The sequence below is a fragment of the Dendrobates tinctorius genome, unplaced genomic scaffold (assembly GCF_039654945.1).
Source record: "Dendrobates tinctorius isolate UK_male_01 unplaced genomic scaffold, ASM3965494v1 ptg000164l, whole genome shotgun sequence".
Taxonomy (NCBI): Eukaryota; Metazoa; Chordata; class Amphibia; order Anura; family Dendrobatidae; genus Dendrobates; species Dendrobates tinctorius.
This window is the reverse complement of record NW_027361831.1, coordinates 1,993,990-2,018,611: the sequence shown is the minus strand read 5'-3', so window position 1 is coordinate 2,018,611 and position 24,622 is coordinate 1,993,990. Positions and strand designations below refer to the sequence as shown.

General features: G+C 45.5%; 1 protein-coding gene across 1 annotated transcript in view; it reads left to right on the top strand.

Moving 5' to 3' along the window:
* Positions 1-24,622, top strand: part of LOC141052982 (uncharacterized) — a 159,443-nt gene that overhangs the window by 107,871 nt on the left and 26,950 nt on the right. The window contains 4 exon segments of the mRNA XM_073550310.1: positions 17,420-17,658; positions 22,663-22,835; positions 22,917-23,008; positions 23,207-23,297. Of these exon segments, the coding sequence (XP_073406411.1) occupies positions 17,420-17,658; positions 22,663-22,835; positions 22,917-23,008; positions 23,207-23,297 (595 nt within the window).

Here is a 24,622-nt window from a genome sequence, read left to right as displayed (position 1 = left end):
AGCCTTTATGCAAGGAGGAAGAGGAGGAGCACTGCCAGAGCCCTGCAAAATTACCTCCAGCAGGCCACAAATGTGCACGTGTCTGCACAAATGGTTAGAAATTCCATGAGGATGGCCTGAGAGGCCGATATCCACAGATGGGGGTTGTGCTCATAGCCCAACACCATGCAGGATGCTTGGCATTTGCCACAGAACTCCAGGATTGGCAAATTCGCCACTGGTGCCCTGTGCTCTTCACAAATGAAAGCAGGTTCACACTGAGCACATGTGACAGAGTCTGGAGATGATGTGGAGAGCGATCTGCTACCTGCAACATCCTTAAGCATGACCGGTTTGGCAGTAGGTTAGTAATGGTGTGGGGTGGCATTTCTTTGGAAGGCCGCACAGCCCTCCATGTACTCGCCAGAAGTAGCCTGACTGCCATTGGGTACAGAGATGAGAGCCTCAGACCCCATGTGGCTGGAGTGTGTTAGCAGTTTCTGCAAGACGAAGGCATTGAAGCTATGGACTGACCCTCCCGTTCCCCAGACGTGTGGGACATCATGTCTCGCTCCATCCAACAATGTCACATTGCACCATAGACTGTCCAGGAGTTGGCGGATGCTTTAGTCCAGGGCTAGGAGGAGATCCCTCAGGATACCATCCGCTGCCTCATCAGGAGCATGCCCAGGCATTGTACAGTAGGGAGGTCATACACAATACGGCACATTTTTTCCTTTTCATGAGGCATTTCCACTGAAGTTGGATCAGCCTGTAATTTGATTTTCCACTTTGATTTTGAGTATCATTCCAAATCCAGACCTCCTTGGGATATTCATTTTGATTTACATTGAAAATTGTTATGTTTCATTGTTCTGAACACATTCCACTATGCAATGAATAAAAATTTGCAACCGGAATATTTCATTCAGAGATATCTAGGATGTGGTATTTTAGTGTTTATTTTTTTAAGCAGTGTATTTTCAGTATGGAAGGTGAATCATATACAGTATTAGTTGAGCTAATACAGTATGTACAACTCCTTGTTGGAGACTAGGCACATTTTCCTCTTCAAAATGTTTAAAGAAGAATTACTGTCTATCGACCATGACCATCCGGTGTTTAGTTTGTGCTCTGTGTAAACTGTCCTAGGTTCTTTCTAAAGGGTCTTAAACAAATCTGTCTTAAGCCTCCCTCAGTGTCTGGTGTAATCGATTATCTAAGGGCTCACATTTGTCTTACTTATACTCTTTAAGGGATCCCCTAAAATCTTCTTTTATTGTTTCTGATACTCCATGCATCTAGGCCGTCCCCTCGTGCATCCGAAAGCATTAAGAAAGTGGAATCCCTATTGCTCCCCCACTATCAATCGGCTTTAACCAAATAAGGTTCAGTTTCCAAAGTTTAAGTATCATAATAACCCTTATATCTGGGAAACTTAGGACCACGATGAGAAGTGATCTGACAATGTTCGAGAAAGAAAGCCAATACAATGGACAGATATGGAAATTTGCAAGGATCCAGTATTCTTGTAAGTTATTGTTTTGCGACACCTATCAGGACATTAATCTGTAGTTCCATGATTACTTTAGTACCTGTGTTAAGGGAAGAATATATGGCACATGAATATATACAAGAATCAAAACTGTATCACTATATGGACGCTTTGCTGGATATTGGGATCATGTTGCTTTAAGATACTTCTGATTTTCTTATATTTTCTTATATTTTCTTAGAGTTGTTTCTGTATGGTATCATTCACCTAAGCTTCACCAAATATTGAATAAACTGGGTGGACCAGGGTAAGCCAAGCTAGAAAACAATACTTGTGTATATAAGTATTGTTTAGCAATGTGGGAGCAGTAAACGGTAACCCAGAAGTGTACATAATGATTGTGTAGCGACCTGAGAAAAGCAAATAGTAACTGGAAATATGTCCATGATGTAACTGATGATGTAGCTCAAATTCTGTTATAAAAGCTGTACACGTTTGATTAAAGACAGAGAAGAATCATACTGACACGATACCCTCTTGTCTTGTGTATTCTTTTCTCGAGTATACGTATACCTTGTGCCAAAGCTACAATTCGGCCACAGACAATTAAGACGGGTCGCACCTTAGTGTGACAGAATCAACAGTTGGCGCCCAACGTGGGGCTCAGGACGATACCAGATGATCACAGCCGCAACAAAATCTCCCCCCAGGACGGACGTCTTTCCAGCGGGACGAGACTGCAGCTCGAGACCTGGTGAGAAAATATATCATCTTACCTAACCTTCTGTATTCACGTCCGGCTGGGAGGAGATAGTTGGCTGTCTTCTCTGAACCCTTAAACTGACCACGTTTGAAAGTCCTGAGCCTACGGACCTGGTCAGGTATATAATTCCTTAATTGTCTGTGTGTATTATCCGGTCTAACCAATTCGGAGGGTGTATCTAGAATCCATCTAGTATCTGATAAAAACTATTTCATACTGCACTAGGGCTACTAGAAGCATACAGAGCAGAGTGCAAAGGGGCTGTTTCCACTGAGTTATCACCCTGGTTCCGACCTTAGACGGTCGAAGAAGTTATATATATATCAGATATATACATATAGGTGCTCACGTCCGGCCATACGCCCACGGTATAAACTGGGCCCGGTGACGTGAATGACACGGTATATACATTTTTAAGGAAAGAGGTGATTACTAATTTTTCCCCCTCTGCTGAAATATCAACCACCTATCTAGAAGTGATTACCACTATTTACTATACCTAAAGTGACAAAAAGCCCAGCCCTAGTTGCCTTGGTAACAAAAGAACAGTGAAAGGGATAAGGAATACATTCATAATAGTTTTTTTTATGTTTGAAGTATTGATGCATTGTTGTGACACGCCTGTCCGCAGCTCTCATATTGAATATACTGCCATACTGGTTAGACTGCTATTTCAGCTGCATTTCCTGAATGCAAAGTGTTTAACAATCACGCTACATTATCTGTATTCGGTCCGGAGGATATAAAATATAGAGTGTAATAAGTTGTTTTATAATATACACACAGTAACCCTTCAAGCATATTTATAATTACGGTAATCTAAAAGTTTAATTGTCTGCCTTATCTGCTTTGCCTCTCTGCTTTGCTGTTTTGGTTGTTTGCATACGTGATTGTTACCTCAGCCAGCCTGAAAAGGAAAAAAATATAGATAGGGAGACGTACTGAGCAAATTCACTGTCACTCTGGTTCCGGTCCTGCTCTCGGCTTGACCGATGATCGCAGAAGTCTGAACTGTGTCTCTCCCAGTGGGCAAGTGGGAGTAGGGGCTTGATTACTCTCAGTGATTTTCCAACCTCTAAGTGGTTGGTGACTTCTTGCGGGTTTCCCACCGGACATCATCTGGCTAAGATGATGGTGTTTTAGCTGCAGCATAGGTTCATAAGTTATATGGGTGGAAGGGTAATTTCAATTACCGTGTTGATGTGACTGAGTGATTGCTCTCTCCCTGAAAAGTATGGTTTGCCCAGGTGTAGATTTTTCACCTCTACAAATCAGGCTGGCATATGGATAGGTAAATTGCGAATTGTTTTGGTGTCAAGGATTCGCAGTATTTGATGTCAGTACCAGTTTTAAATTCATTGTCTTTTGTCTTTTGTAGTGTGTATAATTTGCAGGAGGCGTACTAGCATGTGGTTAAAATTTTTGAATGCATTCTATGTGTGTATACATATATATGTTGTGAAATTAGAGAATTGGATAAACTGGTTTTGTTCTGCATACTATAATTATAAGGTTAGTTGGTTCAGGTAGAAAGAGAATTACTTGAATGGTAATTGCTTGATTTGTACAGATATCTCTGTGAGATCCGAGGTCTATTGTTACTTTTTAGTTATTGTTTTACTAATGTCACTACATTTCTCTATGAGATGGTTTTCTTTGAAATATTTTAGAGCGAAAGTTTTGAGGAAACAGAAATTTTAACAATTTATAAGGTATTTTTATACTACGCAGTTTCTGGATACACAAGATTTGTGAAATACTCTGGTGTTAGTTGTTGGTTAATTCCCTATATTACTGTGTTCAAGATAGCTAGACATCACTATGTTCACTGAAGACCCCTTTACTCGGACATAAGGAGTACATACAGCTTTTACAGTCACATATCCAACTGTTCATAACCCCGTGAGAATTTGTTTCAAGACGCCCACATACATATGTTTTTCAGATATACTCAGAATTCAGATGATAGAATGGGTGGGAGCAGTCAGTCAATATCTATAAGACAGATATGACCCATAGTGGAGTGAGAAAGAAAATGTACGTTAAGAAACCCTCTGATCACGAGGGGAGGAGCATTAGATAAGAAGGGATAGAAGAATGTGTTAATGAGTGGAGAGCAGCGTCCCAGCCTCAGGTATTATGAGGTGTTACAGGACCCTGAAGCATTTTATAAGAAGGCAGAGGAAGTTAGGAAAAAAGGCATGAGGAGAGGAATATAACAAGATTGCTGAATTTTGTGCAAAACAAATATTTACACAGGAAGATGTCAGTTGCAATATCTGCATTACATTCATTTATACTTCTATATACATTCCCGATGACTGGACGTGTGCCAGCTGTCAAACGCAGAATGCAGAATATCGTGAGACTTGTTCTGACTGTCAGATGACCAACCCAAAGAGCCGTACCTTCTTTCCAACTATTTATATAGACGGCACGTCTTATGCTACATCCTGTCCAGCATCCATTATAGTTTTATTAATTAATGTAGTTTATGAAAAGAATAATGAAGAAAAAGATGAATATGACATGGAGGTATATAAGTAAACAGAACCGGAGGAGACAGGAAATAAATAGCTCAGACTGATAATCTACAGTATTTATCGTTATATGGTGAGGGGACATAATTATCATCATCATCTTTTAAGCCTCAAAGCTCATTCTTTTGTACACAATCTACTCCACACAAGGACTCCTGGAAATATGCAGGGAAAAGGAGAACCTGTGGATAATTTCTTCCACCAATGTAACAAAAAGTTTCTGGATCTCAGATTTGAAATACTCTTGCAGCCCCCCCCCACAAAAATACAATAGAGAAACAACATCTCTCACCCAGACAGAGGTTGAGGATACTCCTCTCAAATTCCTGGTGGGTCCCGATGCAATCAGAAGATTGATCAGGGACATTGATCTACTTGCTGAAGAAGTATGTAGTCTTTTCTTTTTTTTTTTTTTACAGGACACATCTGTAGATCATGTGGGCGTTGAACTAATGGCACTGATTCCAGATTCAATATTGGCAGGCTGAAAATCCAGTTTGTAAAGGTGGGGCCGAAGCCAGTAGCCCTGCTGCCAAGGAAATTGCAATATTCATCCTATTTCACCCTCCATTTCATAATTTGCAATTATTTCTATGAAGTTATGGATAATACATGACTTATGTGCTGTCAATGAAGTTATAGTACTGAACACATCTATGGTACCAAACCCACACACTGTTTTGTTTTTATCAATTCTATTTATTTTTCTATGGTTCACGGTGATTGACCTGGCCAATGCTTTCTTCAGTTTATTTCTACATGCTGCAAGCCAGTACCTGCTTGTTTTCACACGAGGGCCAGCAATATATTTGGACTATGATGCCTCAAGGGGCACAGTATAGCCTCTCTATGTTCACCCGAGCCATGACCACGGTCCTGGAGCCCTGGAAGAGGATACATCCCACAGCCACTCTTTTTTTTTTTTTACAATACATATGGATGACCTCCGACCCTGACTGAAGACAGCCAAGACAATACTGCTCTTCTACACATGCAACCTTTTTTATAACTATTTTAAGGTTAACCAAAGAAGGTATCGGTGTGTTTTATATGCTAAATTGCAATCACATTTTCACAGCTCTAGGACTGCCACGCTATACTGAACTGTTTTGTCTGTTTGTCATGAAGAAGCCTGACCATGTAAATGGAGTCCTAACACAGCTTCACGGAGGAAGACAATGCCCTCCTGGCTTCTACTCTCCAAAACCTGACCAAGTGACTCGTGAAGTCCAAACCTGCATGAGAACCGTGTTTGCAACCCACCTGTGCTGGATAAAGCTTCTGATATTTCTGCCTGCAATGCCCTACTCTGCTCCCGGACAACGTCACCATCTCCAGATGTGCTGTCCATAATCCAGCTACTCTTCTACCTCTGCCAAAGGGGGGAGGAAGATGGAGGATGAAAACCACATCTCTGACACATTAGTGGAAGAGGTAGTCGACTCTGAAATGGCTGAACGCGATTGTCTTGCTGTCATGAGGCAAGAGAACACCTGGAAGATCCTGACCTGATGCTCTTTGTGGATAGACCAAGGTATGCAGACCAAGAAGGCCGTTCGCACACTGGTATAGCAGTAGCCACAGAAGTAACTTGCTGCCAGCAAAACCACTGCCTACATCCAAAGGCAGGACTGCGGGCCTTGACAGAAGCATACGAGAGGTCCACTCAACATGAAGCTGTCAAGATCAATCTGGAGGGAAAGAGGCTTCATCACGGCTAACGGAACGCCAGTCTGACACCACAAAGCCATACAAGAATTAAGAATTAATGGAGTCCTTGTTGATGCCAGGAAGAGTTGCGGTGGTAAAAGTAAAAGCACACACACTGGAGACACTTCAAGGGAAGCAGTGGGCAACAGACTAGCTGAAGTAACAGCAAAAGAAGCAGCAGTAATACCGGTTGACACGGAAACAGAGGAAAAGGAATAACACTCCAGAAACAAGTATCCAAGGAAGAAAAGAAGAAATGGACCTAAGATGAAGTTATACAGGATGAAATACGCCTGAGGATGAACAAGGAAAATTTAAGGCCTCGAACAAAACTCTACATACTTGATGCTATACAGGAAACAGGGGTCATAGCATAAGAGTTTAGTCTTTCCCTTGGGTCACATACACGCACAAGTATAATTGCCTATATGTAGACTAAGTTTAAAAACATGTGACTAAAATGCATTTTCGAGTCTTTTCATCCATCCCAGATCCTGAGGACATAGGAGCCCACCAGATCCTGCCCGGTGACTGAGTCCTCATCACCAAGAGGTTCAACAGACGTACCCTTGAACCTAGAGATGACAGCCTGTTCCAAGTCCTGTCAACTATCGCAGCAGTCCATGGGTCCTCGCTTCCCACTGCAAGGAGATGCCGGATCCAGAGTCCAGTAGCGGCTGCCACTCTTCATCCATCTGGCACTTATCCTTTTTCCTAGCTCAAGGGGTAGTCAGTCACCAAGGGGTAGTCACTCATGAGAAGGGCATACTGACTTTCTGGTATAATGTCTCCACCCCAAGAGTAACATATCAATTTGACTACTGTCTCACAATAAGAATGTCCAGGCCCCATGGCACAGTTTCATATCAGGTTTAATACACAATTCATCTGTGTCACTACTGCTGAAATAGGGGAAGGTTCAAACTGGGAGGATTAGTCTCTTGTTGGGTGGCACACTGGTGAAAGTGACTGGAGACATCAACCAGCCCAGGCCCTACAGCGAAGGGACAAATGGGGAATAAGCCTATTAAGTCGCATGACCCTGTCCAAAGCCCATTTTAAGGGTCAGAGTGGCCTTCCAGATTCAATACTCCCTGTCACTGCCACTCACTGCCCCAAGGAGGGATGCATAGTTCTGTACCTTACTATTGACAACCCTTCAGAGTATGAGCAAGGGTTATATGTACTAGGCTCAAGTACTAAACTTGGGAGGGAAAATGGTGACACAAAAGGTAAATTTTGGCTAAGAAGCATAGATACCAGTGGGGGCACACAGGGAGCACTTGACAAATTCAGAGTCAAGAACGAGACAATAGTTGTGTTTCAACCCACCATCCCCGTAAATAAGAATGCAATGCGGATAAACTATTTATACAATAATCAACAACGGTTTATAAAATACACTGGGGATGCCATAAAGGCAATTATTGACCCATTAAGTTTGCAAAAGTTATTTTATGTCCTTTGATCATATTTTCTTTAATTCTATGCTGCATAGTGCCATGCCTTAAGAAAATGATGATGAAAACTATGGAAACCACAGTGATGACCATGCATGCCGATTTTGAAGATCCCCTGTATGAAAGATGTCCCAATGAAAACATGCAAGCACCACCTCCGGAATATGCCTGCTTGAAGCAAGCCAATGAGGGAAAGTCCAGGATCTGACTTCCTCCTGTGCAAAGTCCGTTAGGAGGTGGTCCATCTACTAGAGATGGGTCGTCTCGTATATACGGTGAAGATTAGTTAGTTAGGTTCCAGCATTGTTGAGATAGGTAGGCCGGGAGGACAGATCGATAGGTTCGACGAGATTAGGATTTTGATTTTGCATATCTCCAAAGGAGGGACTGTTAAGGGAAGAATATATGGCACATGAATATATACAAGAATCAAAACTGTATCACTATATGGACGCTTTGCTGGATATTGGGATCATGTTGCTTTAAGATACTTCTGATTTTCTTATATTTTCTTATATTTTCTTAGAGTTGTTTCTGTATGGTATCATTCACCTAAGCTTCACCAAATATTGAATAAACTGGGTGGACCAGGGTAAGCCAAGCTAGAAAACAATACTTGTGTATATAAGTATTGTTTAGCAATGAGGGAGCAGTAAACGGTAACCCAGAAATGTACATAATGATTGTGTAGCGACCTGAGAAAAGCAAATAGTAACTGGAAATATGTCCATGATGTAACTGATGATGTAGCTCAAATTCTGTTATAAAAGCTGTACACGTTTGATTAAAGACAGAGAAGAATCATACTGACACGATACCCTCTTGTCTTGTGTATTCTTTTCTCGAGTATACGTATACCTTGTGCCAAAGCTACAATTCGGCCACAGACAATTAAGACGGGTCGCACCTTAGTGTGACAGAATCAACACCTGACGTTAGAACATAACTCAAAGGCAAAATCAACTGCATGTAATAAATCACGTAACTTTAATATAGTGTCTAGGACATAGCAACAATTCTACTAAAAAAGATTCAGTACACAGAAAATCAGACATTTCAACATGCAGCTGTGATCAAAAGTGTTGGCACCATTGCAGTTGTTCTAGAAAATGAAGTGTTTTCCCCAAAAAATTATTGCAACGACATGTTTTGTTATACACGTGTTATTCTCCTATTGTGTATATTGGAACAAACAACAAAAATTCAGAGGAAAAAAAGGCAATTTGGACATAAATTCACACAAAACCCCCAAAATGGGCTGGACAAAATTGTTGGCACCCTCAACTTAATATTTGGTTTTACACCCTTTGGTATAAATAACTGCAGTCGCTTCCTACACACATTAACAAGCTTCTTTCATTTTACACGTGGTGCAGGGCAGTAGACATTGGCATGTTACTAGTTTCTTGCACCCCGGATCATTATATGAAAGAGGGGGCCTGGCTCGGTGAGTGGTCTTGTGCTGTGTACGCCCGCGCCGGCCACATGTAACAAATGATAATGATTTGCCAGGACCAGATGTTTGACAGTTCAATGAAGGAGATCATAATTCAAAAATAAACATTTTACTGAACAGGACCTTGGTAGGCAATATATACCATAGACATTGGGTACGCAACATGTTTAACGTTTTCTTCACAATACAGAGCATTTTCCACACAGTTTCAATTCCTTCTTCTTTGCTCATTTATTCTCTATTTCTACCATTCCCCTTCACTTCACCACAGCCCAGTTCAGTATTACAGACCAGATTGTAAGAGTCTATGCTCAACCCATGGTTCCGCATCCTTTTCCCATTAGGAAAGCTACTTTGTCAATATGGCCGGTGCTTATCTCTTCTCATCTCACCTGCTGTGTCCCATTTAGGCCCGTTACATTTCTGAGTTACAAACCCTAGACCGCACTGATGAGTGTCCTTATCCAGGACCCATGTCTAATCAATCACACTGTTTTGCTTCACTGCTCAGGATCTCACTATCCCATGTCTCCTCTCTCATTATGAACATCCACATCATGTAGCACTGCTCATATTAGACCTTAGATCTTTCGGCCTTCCTGACAGGAACTGTCATTTGTTCCTTGAGCTTAGCCCCTTCCCACTGTGGGCTAATAGCAATCAATAACTCTTGCTGTCCCTATAGTCAAAGAACACACATTATCGGCATTACTTAGGCAAGTCACAGTTCACATTACAATACCACTTGTTCTTCAAGGCATAAACGCAGGCAATATGTACTTCCCCATAGAGCTAGACACCCAACGGTCAGATATGCTTAGGCTATGTGCACACGTAGTTTTATATGCTGCGGATTTGTGGCGCCCCTGAGGCTTCAGTCGCCACAGAGATACTGCACCTTCTCCTAAGGTGTAGTGCCCCACCATCCAGGTAAGGTGGGAACTCCTGACCACGCTCCACACCTGCATTTCACACACAGGATAGTTCAGTGGGGCCACCTAACAGCTTCATGCTGGGGATTAGCAGAGCACCCCTCATGGAACCCTGCTTCGTAACACGAGATGTGCTGGGAGGCGGGTGGAGAGAGATGATACAAAAGAGTGGGAAGAGTGAAAGTAGTGAGTTAGTTGGTTGGAGGAGAGAGAAGATGGGTGTCTGAGGGACGTGCTGCAGCAGGTCCCAGTGATCTGGGCTGCTGGCAGGAGAAAGACCAGAGAAAGAGACTGATAAGATTGATAACCTAACCTTCCATAAGAGAGAGAGAACAGATCGGAACGAAGGAGAATAGAAGGATGGTGGGAAGCAGGTTGAGAAAGAGAGAGAACCCTTCCAGTCCAGAGAGCGCAAAGGCCGGGGCCCGGTCCCCGAGGTTGATTGGATCTTTATGTCCGGCAACAGACACCGGAGTAGTGAGCCGCTAACGCCTTGCTCCCATCATAGACTTGGGACACAACAGCAACTGAATAGAGAGCCGGGACGCAGAGTGGAGTCTCCGAAGCAGGCTACAGCTGTCTGTCATACAAGTAAAGACTAGGAACACCTAGAGAGAGGCATTCCAGGGTAACTAAGTACTGGAGTGCTTCGCACCTAAAGGCGCATTGGAGGAGTCGTTCAGTAAGGTACATGTTGGTGGAGTGTGGAAGGGAGAATCCTATCCTGCCTGGAGGTTGGCTGGAGCCCTGACCTGGAGAACACAGTACGGAGGCAGGCAGTTGAGTGAACTGCAAACAGTAAGTAAAGCTTTGGAACCGCATGCCCTGGTGTCCTCCAGTTATTCCCGCACCACTACACCAGGGTACCAGCATCCATACCATTCTGCGCCTCTCCTCATCCACTGCACCTACACTGCCCTGGGACTACAGCTCCACCTGTGGGGAGCTATACCATCTCGGCTGCACCACACCATCAGTCCCAGCAGATCTGCATGCAGCGTTGGCTGAATATCTTACTTACCAAACACCACGGGTGGCGTCACAAACTATTCTAATAAACTTTAACACCATTAACATCACCGCCATTGATATTGGGCGCCCAGGGCCACGGACCGGGTCACCGCTGCTGTGACTCATTCCCGCCTTGACACCGGCCCGGTACCGAGTACCCCCGCTGCCCTGGGTGTGCGAGGGCGACCCAGATTTGTCCGCTTGATTTGGGAAAATCCGCAGGTAAATCCACAGGTCAAAATACCAGTGGTTTATCTGCAGATTTTCTGCGGTTTGACACCTGTCATGGATCAGGTGCTAAACCGCTGCAAAATCCTCACAAAGAATTGACATGCTGCGGTTTTGAAACCGCAGCAAATCCGTGCGGAAAATTCCGCACCATGTGCACTGTGGTTTTCAGTTTCCACCACTGCTGTGACACATTCCCGCCTTGACACCGGCCCGGTACCGAGTACCCCCACTGCCCTGGGTATGCGAGGGCGACCCAATTTTGGTGTCACGAACAGGATGATGAGACCCGATGCCATTGGGTTCTGTGTGCCTTGGATTTACAACTTTTGAAAATGTGCAGAAGACCAAATTTAATAGACTGTAAAATGGACATTAGAAATGGCTGCAGGTGTGGAGAAGAAGGGCGTGGGGAGATGGGAGGTCCTAAGAAAAGACCGCGAAGAGTCTTGGGCCATCCCTGCCTCAATTACTATGTGACCGATGCATGGCCCACCCCCCGATGGGTTCGTATACTGGCTTGGTATGGAGGCGCGGGAAGAAGACGCCGCCCCCGGAAGGAGGGGCAGAGTAAGCCAGTGGCGAGCAGAAGAGCGGAGCAAGAGGAAGAACGCCAGAACGCCATTTTGGAGAGCAAGGGAAGGAGGCCTGCGGAGCGCTGGGAACTGAATCTCCCTGGCGCCATGGCTGAAGGCTCCGACCCGATCTCAAGGATGAATCCCCAACAGCTGGAGAACGAGATTATCCAGCTGACACACCGCCTGCGACTGAGGCGAGAAGCGCTATGGACATTAGACCTGCAGCGCGCTCAGGAAGGGCCCACACCTGCGGTACCCGCGACACCGGTACCCGCCGCTGCTGCACTGGATCTTTTCTTGGCAGACCCCACGGAGCTTGGAGCTGCTGCCATGCCACCAGCAGTGTACTCTGTTCCTTCTTTGCCGCTGATACCGGAGGAGTTGTACACAGCCCAGGGAGCTGAAGCAGAGGAAGAGGAGCCCCTGCTCGGGCCTGGCGCGGCTGCGCAGGTCCCGCCAGCCACCCCCACAGAACCGGAGCTGCTGACGCTGCTATTGGCTCCACCGCTATCCCCGATGTCTCACCGGGCAGCATCCGCTGCCACACCACCTGCCCCGGAGCAGAGACCGCACTGTCGGGAACTCCCAGGTATTTACCCCGGCCTTCCTAATGGGTTGATGGGGAGGAGGAGGACCATGCTGGTGAGAGTACGGTTGGAGTCGGCATGACCGATCCGACATCTACAGGCCAGAGGGGGGTCTGGATCATTTTGGGATGGTGATCTCCCGATCCCTTTACGGCCAAATCCCCAGGCAGTTGCTCATCAGCACCAACACACTGCAGAAGCCTTAGGAGCTAGACCTCGTACCAGACAAGACCCCATAGCAAGGAACGAGAATCAGGATGAGAACAATTTCAGTTCAGCTTCCAGAACCCCAGGAGGGGACCACAATTGAAAATTTACATTTACTAAATCTCGTTACTCAGGAGGGTTTTTGTTGCACCAGTTGTGCCTTTTTGCTATCATGTTTTTCCAGTAGCACTTTTGTTGCCCGTTTCTACAAATGGAACTGTGGAGATCATAGACGCTGATTGATCCAAAAACTTTTATTGTAAATAGTTGCACCTCTTTAGGTGCCCTTTCTTGGTTTTACATAGAAAGAGACTCTTTGCGAAGATAATGTTTTTGCATGGACACTTTTCGAAGAATGATGTCTACCTCAAGGGACACTGCAAGAAATCCCGGCTGGGAGCAGTGTTCAGCACCTTACAAGAATTTTGAATGTTTTATGATAACATATTTGATAATGTTGTGTCTTATGAAAAGTAAATGTCTTTTATAGCATGTTTTATACAGAGAATTAGAAAAGTTTTTAGATAGAATGTGAGAATTGAATAAAGAATACAGAATTGAAAGTGACAGGTGACAGGCCAAGAGTAGATGGTCAGTGTCTTGCATCCAGTAGAAGAAAGAAAGAAAAAGAATAATTGATAGAAAATGTAATAAAGAAAATGTGTTGAGTATAGCACTTTGAATTAAGAATTGCACTTAAGTAAATTTTTGATACTAAGATAGGAAGTTAACCTGTTTGGAACGTTTAAGAAATGTGCCTCCTACATTAGGAAGATTAGATAAGTAATATTGAATAGCATTTAAAAAATTTTGTGTGTTCCTGTATTGTACTTTTGTTGTCTTACAGCCCGAGGACGTGCTGTGTTTAACGGGGGGTATGTGGTGCCCCTGAGGCTTCAGTCGCCACAGAGATACTGCACCTTCTCCTAAGGTGTAGTGCCCCATCATCCAGGTAAGGTGGGAACTCCTGACCACGCTCCACACCTGCATTCCACACACAGGATAGTTCAGTGGGGCCACCTAACAGCTTCATGCTGGGGGTTAGCAGAGCACCCTTCGTGGAACCCTGCTTCGTAACACGAGATGTGCTGGGAGGCGGGTGGAGAGAGATGATACAAAAGAGTGGGAAGAGTGAAAGTAGTGAGTTAGTTGGTTGGAGGAGAGAGAAGAGAGAAGATGGGTGTCTGAGGGACGTGCTGCAGCAGGTCCCAGTGATCTGGGCTGCTGGCAGGAGAAAGACCAGAGAAAGAGACTGATAAGATTGATAACCTAACCTTCCATAAGAGAGAGAGAACAGATCGGAACGAAGGAGAATAGAAGGACGGTGGGAAGCAGGTTGAGAAAGAGAGAGAACCCTTCCAGTCCAGAGAGCGCAAAGGCCGGGGCCCGGTCCCCGAGGTTGATTGGATCTTTATGTCCGGCAACAGACACTGGAGTAGTGAGCCGCTAACGCCTTGCTCCCATCATAGACTTGGAACAAAACAGCAACTGAATAGAGAGCCGGGACGCAGAGTGGAGTCCCCGAAGCAGGCTACAGCTGTCTGTCATACAAGTAAAGACTAGGAACACCTAGAGAGAGGCATTCCAGGGTAACTAAGTACTGGAATGCTTCGCACCTAAAGGCGCATTGGAGGAGTCGTTCAGTAAGGTACATGTTGGCGGAGTGTGGAAGGGAGAATCCTATCCTGCCTGGAGGTTGGCTGGAGCCCTGACCTGGAGAACACAGTACGGAGGCAGGCAGTTGAGTGAACTGCAAACAGTGAGTAAAGCTTTGGAACCGCATGCCCTGGTGTCCTCCAGTTATTCCTGCACCACTACACCAGGGTACCAGCATCCATACCATTCTGCGCTCTCCTCATCCACTGCACCTACACTACCCTGGGACTACAGCTCCACCTGTGGGGAGCTATACCATCTCGGCTGCACCACACCATCAGTCCCAGCAGATCTACTGTACGTGTAATCTACTGTATGTGATTATTGTTATGCTGTAATGTCTATTGTCTGTACAAATCCCCTCTGAAATGTAAAGTGCTGCGGAATATGTCGGCGCTATAAAAATAAAATTTATTATTATTATTATTATCTGCATGCAGCGTTGGCTCAATATCTTACTTGCCAAACACCACGGGTGGTGTCACAAACTATTCTAATAAACTTTAACACCATTAACATCACCGCCATTGATATTGGGCGCCCAGGGCCACGGACCGGGTCACAGCTGCTGTGACTCATTCCCGCCTTGACACCGGCCCGGTACCGAGTACCCCCGCTGCCCTGGGTGTGCGAGGGCGACCCAGATTTGTCCGCTTGGATTCGGGAAAATCCGCAGGTAAATCCACAGGTCAAAATACCAGTGGTTTATCTGCAGATTTTCCTATCTTTATCACTGAGGACACAGGCCGTGCGCAGTATGCATTTTGGCGGCACCTGCGTCCTTTTGACGGTGCGCCGACCAGAGCCAAACGCAACCTGTTGCAATTTAGTTGCGCTCGGCGCACCGTCAAAAGGACGCAGGCACCGCCAAACGCATACTGCGCACAGCCTGCATCCTCAGTGATAAAGATAGTGGACGCATGACGCATGCAGTGTCATGCGGCCGGAGGCGGAGCTACCGGCGTAGACGTGGCAGGGGCGGGGATTAGCGGTGGCCGTGCGCAGGCCGACGCTGCGGCCCTAAATGCAAATGTGAAACTGGCCTTACACTGGAATTCCTCCTGACTGATGTTCCCAAGAACTCTACTTGTACGGCAGACAGCTGTAGCCTGCTTCGGGGACTCCATTCTCCTGAGTCCCAGCTCTCTATCCAGTTGCTGTTGTTCCCCAAGTCTTAGATGGGAGTAGTGCATTTACAGCCAACTACTCCACCGGTGTCTGCTGCAGAACCATAAGTGTCCATACAACCTCGGGGCCCGGCCCTGGCCTTGCGCTGAGAACCTATAGGCAGGGTTCCTCTTCCAACCCACGTCCTCTCTGTTCTCTCTACTCCTTTGTTCCGTACTAATCTCTCTTTGTTATGGAAGCTTAGGGTTCAGTTCTACGTCTTTCCACCTGCTTTACTTTCCCGTGCCAGCTGGATCAGGTCACTGAGACAGCTGCAGCACTCCTTCCTCCATCCCTTCTTCCAGGGATCCTCACTCCCGCCCAAGGGAGCTCCTACCCGCCTGACCTTCTGTCAGACTGACCTGTCATCCTACAGTTTCCCACTCTTTTATGTTTCTTAACTCCACCCACCTCCCAGCACGTCCAGTGTTCCAAGCAGGGAACCACAAAGGTGCTCTGCTACTCTCTAAGTACAAAGCCGCTTGTGGTTGTGCAGAACTACCCTGTTGTGTGGGGTGCGGGTGTTGGAGTCTGGAAAGGCGTTCCCACCTTACCTGGATGGAGGGGCACTACACCTTAGCAGAAGGTGCAGTACCTCTGTGGTGACTGAGCCTCAGGGGCGCCACACTTACAATCTATGGAACTAGCAGAGAAAAGGTTTTATTATGAGACCAGAAATCTCTGCGTCACATCAATAAAGAGAGTAAGTGATGATCCAGAGAGGGGCTTCCGATGGTTGTTTGAGGTCTCCAGATACAAGGAATAGCGAAATATAATCATCATGGAGTCTTATATACCAACGTGGGCCGTGTTAAAGTATTTTATTTAAAAAGTACAATAGTTACACAAGATTAAACAGCGCGTTTCGGCTAGATAAGCCTTCATCAGGCGTCTACAAAATAATGCCCCATATAACCTACTTATACCTGCTCCTATTTCACATAAGTGGAGTTTCCCAAGAAGAGGATCCGATCATTGTTATCCTCTTATGTATTCATGTGGTGGGTAATTAACATTCAGAGTGGACAAAAATACATGTATATATAACTCAATTGATGAACATCATAACAATTTACTGTTTGTCTAGAAAAATTAAAATATCCAACTAAGAACAGTAATTTCTCCAATATACATACAATATACATACAAATCTTCCAGGATGTGATCCTTTGATAAATTTTCATCACATTTACTACACATAGATAGTGCTGCTTCTCCTCCCCCCTTTCCAGGTTATACTTACTCAAATCAATAAAGGGAATTTGTCCCAGTCAAAGAAAGTCTCTTGTCAGAGAGAGGATAAAATAAACATAAAACCTTGCCCAGTATTCACATGGTGCCACCCCGCACACACTGCCCTACAAGCTCATACACAATTGGCTTTGCCCCATCCAAATCATTCATACATGGCTCTATCTTATCACCTCATACACACATGACTCTGCCTTATCCACATCACACTAACAATGCTCCACCCGGTCCACACATGGCTCCATCCCATCCATCTTGTACACACACGGCTCCACTCAGTTCATGAATGGCTCCTCCATGGTCTCCTTGCACACACACGGTTCTGCCCCATCCACTTCACAAACAAATTGCTCCTCTCCATCCACCTCACACACGGCTTTTCTTCATTTTTTTTTTTAGTGTTTTTCTGTGTTTCTATCTGTTACTGAGCACAGTGTGTATGGGCACCTACATATCACTTTACCTCTAGAGGTTTGTGGGTCCTTGTTTGGAGCTCTTGTGTTAATACACTGCGGGTGTGGCCCCCCGGGGCTGTGCACCTTTACCCACCCAGCTTATCCCAGACTGGTGATAATCACAGTCAGACATGGCTCCTATCTCTTCTCCTGCCAATATCAGGCCTTGGTATGCACAGAGAGGTGAGTCACTGGGGTCCAGGACCTTCCACATTGGGCACAGCTTGTGGTGGTCGGACGGCTTTATCACCCCAAAAATATTACCCAAGTCCCTCATGTGTTATACGGGTATAGTAATAGTAGCGGTCATATGTTCATTATTCGCAGTGTGCTGACGCACCGTGTGTACATGGCTGTATATTGGCCGCAGCGTATTTGTACCTGTACAGATAAGGCCACATGCACACAGTGAGTATTTGGGGAGTTTTCTACCTCAGTATTTGTAAGCCAAAACCAGGAGTGGGACAGTCAGAGGAACAGTGTAATAGAAACACGTCACCACTTCTGTATTTATCACCCACTCCTGGTTGTGGCCTACAAATACTGAGGTAAAAAACTTGCCGAATATTCAACGTGTGAACGTGGCCTCATAGTGCGGGGAGCGGGCTCTGAGCTTTCTTGTATCGATCACATGACACAATCCCAGGTCCTGTGCGCACAGAGCAGCCATATATGTGGAGTGCGGCTCTGCAGGTGGAGGTAGGTGCTGGAGATTCCCCATTACTGGGCACAGGGGGCAGTAACCCCTTCAGTACTGAGACAATTGAGCGTATTTTTGTGTTGCCATTATCTAAGAATCATATCTTTTATTTTGTTGCTATTCATTTGAGCCAATTATGAAAGACAGGAAAAAGGAAAAAGTATTACTCACATAGTACAGCGCCACTTTCTTGGCCCCCACACACAGTATATTTCCACAGTAAAGCCATGCCCGCACATAGTATAATTTTGCCACAGTACCGCCATCCCCCCGCACACAGTATATTGTTCCCACAGTACCATCAACCTGCACGCAGTATAATGTTTCCCAGTACCGCCATCCCCCCACACACAGTATAATGTTCCCCCAGTACCGCCATCCCCCCACACACAGTATAATGTTCCCCCAGTACCACCATCCCCCACACACAGTATAATGTTCCCCCAGTACCGCCATCCCCCCACACACAGTATAATGTTCCCCCAGTACCGCCATCCCCCCACACACAGTATAATGTTCCCCCAGTACCGCCATCCCCCCACACACAGTATAATGTTCCCACAGTACCGCTATCCCCCCACACACAGTATAATGTTCCCACAGTACCACCATCCCCCTGCACACAGTATAATGTTCCCCCAGTACCGCCATCCCCCTGCACACAGTGTAATGTTCCCCCAGTACCGCCATCCCCCTGCACACAGTGTAATGTTCCCCCAGTACCATCATGCACCCGCACACAGTATAACGTTCCCCCCCCGTACCCCCATCCCCCCGCACACAGTATGTTATCCCAGTACCCCCATCCCCCCACACACAGTCTAATCTTTCCATAGTACCGCCATCCCCCCACACACAGTATAATGTTTCCATAGTACCACTCTCCCCCACACACAGTTTTATGCTCACACACAGTTCAGCCACCCCTACACACAATATAATGTTCCCCCAGAACCATCATCCCTCCCGCACACAGTATAATATTCCAACAGTACCGCCTTGCCCCATGCGCACAGTTTAATATGAGTATAAATCAGCTGTCATGCAGGGAATAATGTCGGCTCATCGCCGGATCCCACATCAAAGTTAGGGACACAGCATATGAAGTAAAAATACGTCATGTTGTGAAGGGGTTAAACTTGCACACAAAAAGGCTTGTATAGGGCGCTGGTCACACATAGGTGGCGCAGTGTGTCTGGCTGACAACCTATTAGTGACACCCATATTATTAGATTAGGCAACTGCCCAGCACTATATAAGTACACCCCATGAGGACAGACACCCGAGTTTACAAGGCCAACATTGATGGGCTCGGCTGCACCCGGAATAAAATTATCGTGTAAAAACCTAAATATAATATATATGAGGTATTGGTAGGTTGTTACTCCTAAGCAATCCCCCTCCATGAGTCGGCAGGCTGGGAGTGGTTGTCTCCTCAGTATTTTGCTCCTGTGTTGCCGCCATCTTTATTATATGGCTTTGCTGCATCCTGTGCATTAGTTCTGAGATCTCGGCAGGTAAATGCAGTTTTCCTTTGTTGCTGCGTTAATTCTTGAATTTTGGGGGAATGTTAATTCCTCTTTTTGTGTCTTTGCCTCTAATGTTGGTGCAGATGTGAAGCAGCGTATTTAATAGCACAGAACAGCTTGGCTTCTGCACTAGCAATACAGCGGTGGATTTTATTTTTCAGTCTTCACATAGAAATCTATAGAGAAAATGCCCCAGAACTGCACAGGTCAGCGGCGTCTCTAGACGAAGCATTGCAGGAATTTTCATGGAATCACATCCACTTTGCTTAGACATTTAGGCCGTGTTGGAATATGTTTGGTGCTATGTCTCTATTCCAGTCTGAGTATTTAGTTGCTAGATTTGTTTGCTGTTTATAAAGTTAGAGCAAATAAAAAACAAACTCCCAGAGACTCACACAGGGAGAGCATGTGACTGTATTTCTTGTTTTTCATGTGTCTGTGTATGAGAGAAGCAGCCTGCTGTAGATGCTGCACAGATAGAGACACACGAGATTTATTCCTGATCTATTAATCTTATCATATATTGTTCCTGAATAAAGAAGCTCTGTTGTCACACGCTTGGAGAGTATCCTGAATAATCTGCTGCCAACAGGCTCACACTGTATATAAGAGCCTACATAGAGGCTAATACTGCACATAGGGCGTCTCATACTGTATATAAAAGGGACTGAATGGGGGCTCTTATTTTATATAGGGGGTTGTTTGGGGTCCATACTGTGTATAGGGAGCTGTGTATGAGCTTATACTGTGTGTAGGGTGTTTGGGGCTTATACTTTGTATAGGTGGGCAGTGGCTTTGTCTGGGCTCATGCGGTATATAGGAGGGGCTTTGACTGTGCAGGGGCTCATACTGTGTATAATTGGTCTGTAGCTTTGTGGTCTGTGGCTGTGCGGAGGCTCATACCAAGAATAACGAGCTGTGCGTGAGTTTATACTGTATATAGGGAGATGTGAATTCTGCTCAATAATAAGTGATACAACTAATGTTATTATACTATAATTAATATGTTAATATTACTAAAGAAGAGAATTAATTTCCGCCCATTGGTTCGGCCTCCACAACAATACGGTCTCTCATGAGGCCCCTTGGGGAAAACTAGTTGCCCTCTAGAGACTTTTATGTGGAGTCTAAAAAAAAAAAAAACACTAGAAACACATGTAAGAAACTGCAGAACCAAAGCTTTTCTGTACCCTGAAAACCACATTTAAAACACTGCTTTAAAGGGAATCTGTGAACCCATTTTTGGACTATCAGCTGCCGGCACCGCCATCTGGGGCTTATCTACAGCATTCTGTAAAGCTGTAGATAAGTGCCCGATGTAACCTGAAAGAGAAGAAAAGCGAGTTAGATTATACTCACTGCGGGTCCGATTTGGGTCCGATGGGTGTCGCGGTCCGGTCCGGCACCTCCCATCTTGTAGCGATGACGTCCTCTTCTTTGCTTCCCGTCGCGGCTCCTGTGCAGGCGTACTTTATCTGCTCTGTTGAGGGCAGAGTGAAGTACTGCTGTGCGTAGGCGCCGGACTTCTCTGACCTGGTCCGGCGCCTGCGCACCGCAGTACTCCGCCTGCGCCGGAGCCGCGACGGGAAGCAAAAAAGATGACATCATCGCTACAAGATGGGAGGTACCGCGACACCCATCGGACCAAAACCGGTCTGCCCCTGGGTGATTATAATCTATCTCATTTTTCTTATCTTTCAGGTTACATCGGGGGGCTTATCTACAGCATTACAGAATGCTGTAGATAAGCCCCTGATGGCGGTACCGGCAGCTGATAGTCCAAAAATGGGCTGACAGATTCCCTTTAAATCTTTACCAAAAAAACATTAAATAAGGAGACAGGCATAAAAATGAATAATCAGAGAAGATTGTTATTGTGTAGTTTGGTGCGGATCTTGTAGAGAACAAAAACACCACATTTTTCAGCGTGTGAACACGACCTTACAGACGCCAAAATGCCGGATGTCATATAGTGACGCTACATAAGGGTATGTGCACACTTGTGGATTCTGCTGCGGATCCGCAGATTTGGCCCTGCGGTTCCGCAGCAGATTCTGCTTCATTGTACAGTACCATTAAAGTCTATGAGAAATGAAAAATGCTGTGCCCATGCTGCAGATTTTTCAGCGCGGATTTTCTGTGGATTTAAATCCGCAGCATGTCAATTCTTTTGTGCAGATCCGCAGCGTTTTGACACCTGCTCCATTATAGGAATCCACAGGTGTCAGAACGCAGGGGGAACTCCGCAGGCTAATCAGCACTAAATCCACAGGTAAAACGCAGGTCATTTTACCTGCGGATTTAGCCAAATCCGCAGGCTAATACGCAACGTGTGCACATACCCTCAAGATGAGAAAGTTCTGACTGCTGTGCCGGTAAATAAACAAAAAATAAATGCAAAGGTCGCAGCCACATGGTTTGTCCCTCTTTTTGGTCTATAAAAGTTTGGTGTATCAGCAGCACACAGTCAATGGCAATATTTAAATAATTAAATTGCAGTGATCGGAGCTAGCTCCAGTTGCTGCACTCACACATAGATGTCGGCTGTGTAACACAGACATCATATGCCTGATCGGACACACAAAAATTACAGCCCAGGGAACACGGGAGACATTCATGCATGTGGTGATGGAGTCAGTGACGGACTCTGGCCAGATATGTTTCTAGAGCCGTAGTAGGAGATGAAGATGTCGTCCTCACCATGAAGTAGTTATTTCTCATGTCACGTGTAATGAATATCTCCTGCAGTATTGCTAATGCCGATTCCAGTGTCGGTAAATGAGACGAGAATTAGCGTTATGGAAGATGAGTCTATGAGAAACGTATTCAGCTGCCGACTCCGAGGGAGAAACTGCTTGTTGTCTGTGTTCCAAAATATGTTTTATTTGGTTAGGTTCCCTGCCTGTCTCTTATTTCCTGGTGAGTCCCAACGAACCTGTAACCCTTATTGTTAATCAGTAGCCCTATCAGGAGATCTTGGAGACGACAGTATCATTGTACTTGTCAAGTTCCTTTAACGTGTCAGGATGTCACCATACATTACTTCATGGAGGAGAGGGAGTATTTAAAAGGACACAAAGATCTGTACAAGGACGTCATGATGGAGGTTCCCCAGCCCCTCACATCACCAGGTAAATGACAGGACTAAATACGCACGGCCTATAATTCTGTATGTTAAGAATGAATTCAGTCCCTGTATGTGTTTCCTCCAGATCTATCCAGTGAGAGGACAACACCAGAGAGATGTCCTCTTCTTCCACAGCACTGTAAACAAGAAGATCCCAATGTTCCTCAGGATCATCAGGTAGATGGAGAGAAGGTGTCATGAGATGTCCCCTATGATGTGTAGACGGCTGTGAAGGTCTTGTGCTCAGTCTTCTTTTATCCACCAGTATTATATGTTTTATACTTGTGTAATGAGAACGGTGGAGATGGCAGGATTAGAGCTAATGATAGATGTGACTTCTCCATCTGTCTGTGACTTTTACAATATTTGTTTCAGGATAATGATTTGACCCATAATAAAACTACAGAGACATATGTGAGGAGTGATGAGCGGCAGAATGAGGGGATTCCTACAGATAACTGCCCAGGTGAGTAGGATCCACTAAATACAGAGAAGTCACAGATTCTTCTCGGTCACTGGCTGCGGCTGCTTTATTAGTGCTGTAGTCCGGCCGTATCACAATCAAGTAGTCACCATGCTGCCACTAATCCACTTCTTCCTGCTCCATCCTAAACTGGCCCTGTTGCTTCGGGCATTGATGGAGCTTTTTTTGGAGTGAAATCCATTTCAGTCAGAATGTAAAAGCTGGAGAATCCATGCACCTTCAAGAATTAGACCATGTAGTCCCTTAGCTGCTCAGATCTCTAAACTACAAAGTCAAAGGACGGTGTATGTAGAAAGTGCTGACTAGAGTTGAGCGAAACGGGTCGAAAAAATTCAAAAGTCGCCGACTTTTGGCAAAGTCGGGTTTCATGAAACGAAACCCGACCCTAGGATGAGGTCGGCCACGAGGTCGGCGACTTACGCGCCAAAGTCGCGTTTCAAAAGTTTGTTTTGCGCTCTTTTTCAGCCAATCAGGATCCACGGACACTGTGGGCAACGTGATGACATAGGCACGGGTCACCACCATCTTTCAGAAGGGCATGCAAGTGATTGGCTTGCTTTGGTGGGCGTCACAGGGGGTATAAAAGGGCGTGCACGCCGACCGCCATCTTACTTCTGCCGATCTTGGTATAGGGAGAGGTTGCTGCTGATTCTGTAGGGAGAGCGTTAGGCAGGGAAGAAGACAAAAAAACTGCTTCTGCTGCTAGCGATTTGGCCTGCACAACACACAAGTCACTGTGTGTGCAGTGCAAGGGGAGGCTATATTGTGGTGTATCAGTGGTGTTGGTTTTTGGGCTGCCTTTTAAGGCTTCCTGTCATGCTGGCATTGCTGTTTACCCACTGCTCCGCAAACTGCTTTTTTAAAAGCAATCCAATCTCCCTTATCCTCTCGTCACTTTGGTCACAGGCAGCTGTGCCATCGAGCGTGTCACATAGCGCTCAGATATCAGTGGGCCTCACACCATCCACAAGTGTCCAGTGTCCAAAAGTGTACGCAGAGATTCAAAATCTCCATTATCCTCTCGTCACTTTGGTCACAGGCAGCTGTGCCATCGAGCGTGTCACATAGCGCTCAGATATCAGTGGGCCTCACACCATCCACAAGTGTCCAGTGTCCAAAAGTGTACGCAGAGATTCAAAATCTCCATTATCCTCTCGTCACTTTGGTCACAGGCAGCTGTGCCATCGAGCGTGTCACATAGCGCTCAGATATCAGTGGGCCTCACACCATCCACAAGTGTCCAGTGTCCAAAAGTGTACGCAGAGATTCAAAATCTCCATTATCCTCTCGTCACTTTGGTCACAGGC